We start from the raw sequence: 2589 nt of genomic DNA on the forward strand, positions 1-2589 counted from the left end.
ATGGCGGTGAGCGGCGGGGCCCGGCTGGGGTGACTACTTGGGAGCTGATGTCTGGATAGGGGTGACTCCTGGGGCCTTGAAATCCCCTCCCGGTGCCCTGGGCTCTGCATGGCGGAGGGGGCCCCTGGGCACGGATCCCCTGCCCCTCCCGGTGTCCTGGGCTCTGCATGGCGGAGGGGGCCCCTGGGCACGGAACCTCTCCCCCACCGGTGCCCTGCGCTCTGCATGGCGGAGGACCCCCCTGAGCACGGATCCCCTGCCCCTCCCGGTGCCCTGCGCTCTGCATGGCGGAGGGGGCCCCTGGGCACGGAACCTCTCCCCCACCGGTGCCCTGGGCTCTGCATGGCGGAGGACCCCCCTGAGCACGGATCCCCTGCCCCTCCCAGTGTCCTGGGCTCTGCATGGCGGAGGGGGCCCCTGGGCACGGATCCCCTCCCCCACCTGGTGCCCTGGGTTCTACATAGCAGGGGGGACCCTTGGGCACGCAACCCCTCCTCCACCGGTGTCTTGGGCTCTGCATGGGGGAGGGGACCCCGGGCACGGACCCCCCCCCCCAGTGCCCTGGGCTTTGTATAGCAGGGGGGACCCCTGGGCACAGAACTCCCCCGGTGCCCTGGGTTGTGCATAGCAGAGGGGGCCCCTGGGCATGGAACCCCCCCAGGGCCCTGGGCTCTGCATGGTGGAGGGGGCCCTGGGGCACAGAATTTCTCCCTGAGTGCCCTGGGCTCTGCATGGGGGAGAAGGCCCCTAAAGGTGGTGTGTCTCTGTTGTCACAAACGCGTGATCTGCTCAATGGGTAATTTGAAGATTATTTTAACTCTTTCCCCTGCGGGAGATGGTCTGTCCCTTCGCAGATCGGTTCTGGCACTATGTGGCCTATTGGGAGGGTAAACCCATGGGGCATTAAGCATCCCTTCCACCTTATCTAGTTCTGTGGCCCCTGCACTGGGGAGAGAGGGGAGACCTGTGCATGCTCTATAGGACAGTCTCTTCTTCTGCCAGCCTCTAACATGACTCTGCTTTTCCTGTAGGATTCCTCTGAGTCCCAGAACGTGGCCACCAGTCCTGCCCGTAGCTCTCGGCGAGATGCCTTCACTTCCAGCCCAGGCAGAGACCTGCCTCCTTTTGAGGATGAGTCAGAGGGGCTGCTGGGGACCGAGGGGCTCCCCGAAGAGGAGGAGGATGGGGAAGAGCTGATTGGGGATGGGATGGAAAGGTAGGGAGCGTGCAGCAGTCAGGTGATGATGTGAGAAGCCTCCTGAGGTTGTTCTGTGCAGGCAGCACCTTGGCAAAGGGGGCAGTATGTTTACCTTTCACCTCTGGACACAGGTTCAGATTCTTCTCAGGGGCATTAGGGAGAGAACTCTTTGTCTTTAGCCTGGTCCTCGTTTGTGCGCCCTTCAGAATAGCCCTTTGTAGTTCAGCACGTTCAAGCTATGCAGGTGTTTCTAAAGGCATCATCAGCGCCCCGGGATGTGTCTGCTAAAAAGAAGCTTGGGATGGGAACATCAGAGGGGCTGCATAGCACTGGTGAGGGGTATGGGCAGGCACGCAAGGCTAGGATAGCAGGGGAGTGAGGAGCGTTGGGTGAGCTGTCTGGGGTGAACTTGTACAGTTCCTACCTGGACTGTGTCTGGCTCAGATCAGCACTAGCCCCTCACGCAGGAGAGCATGAAAATCACAACCCTACTTCTTAAGCAAAACTGTTTATTCTACGAGTATTGGAACCTTTGCAACTGGATTTAAAAAGAAACATCATCTACCCCATGTCCAATAACAAACCAGGGAGCAGTGTGGTACAGAGACTGTTAGTTTGGTTTATATATTGGTGTCACTACCATAGTACTGGAGTGTCTCGTCTGCCTTTGGTAATGTGGAATTGTAAAATTCCTTTTGGTGGCTCCTTCTGATGCCACCTTGCCCCAAACAGTAAAGCAGCTGGGAAAACACTGTAATTTGGCTAAAGCGCAAAGCTGATTAAGCTAGATCTGTGTGTGTGTAGGGACTACCGCCCGATTCCCGAGCTGGATGTCTATGAACCTGAGGGCCTGGCCTTGGATGATGAAGATGTGGAGGAACTGACTGCCAGCCAGAGGGAGGCAGCGGAACAGGCAATGAGGCAGAGGGACCGTGAGCTGGACCGTGGCCTGGGCCGCATGAGACGGGGGCTGCTCTACGGTACGTGTCAATGAGATTTTACAAGTGATTGTTTGTAACCTGCCCTTTCGGGAGAAGTTAGTCTCTCCGTCGCTGCGTAGAGTTATTTGCCGAGCCTGAATAGCCTGACCACTGTAGGAGCACCACAGCTTGCTGAATAACTAGGTGTTGTGGGGCCTGTGCAGCAGTGGGCTCACCTGAATCCCCCCCCATACACAATCCCTTTGTGGTGGGCACTTCGGGAGCTCTGGCAGTAGCAATACTAGCCCGGTGCACTTGATATGGCTGCTGCTGAGCCACAGCTCCCAGGTCCAGATTAGGATTTGGGCTTATGCCTGGTAAGTGCTGGGCAGACTGCTGCACTCCTGACTTCAAACCAAGCAACGAACCATCTCTGATGGGCTGTCCCCTGGTCCCTTTATAGGAAGGATA

The 2589-nt window shown here is 58.1% G+C and overlaps 1 protein-coding gene across 1 annotated transcript in view; it reads left to right on the top strand.

Moving 5' to 3' along the window:
* The window catches only part of MCM2 (minichromosome maintenance complex component 2), a 12601-nt gene continuing 10012 nt past the window's right edge, over positions 1-2589 (top strand). The window contains exons 1-3 of the mRNA XM_050959080.1: positions 1-6; positions 1032-1216; positions 2003-2178. Coding sequence (XP_050815037.1) covers positions 1-6; positions 1032-1216; positions 2003-2178 — 367 coding nt within the window. The remainder of the gene's footprint in view (positions 7-1031; positions 1217-2002; positions 2179-2589) is intronic.

The sequence above is a fragment of the Gopherus flavomarginatus genome, chromosome 6 (genome assembly GCF_025201925.1).
Source record: "Gopherus flavomarginatus isolate rGopFla2 chromosome 6, rGopFla2.mat.asm, whole genome shotgun sequence".
Classification (NCBI taxonomy): Eukaryota; Metazoa; Chordata; order Testudines; family Testudinidae; genus Gopherus; species Gopherus flavomarginatus.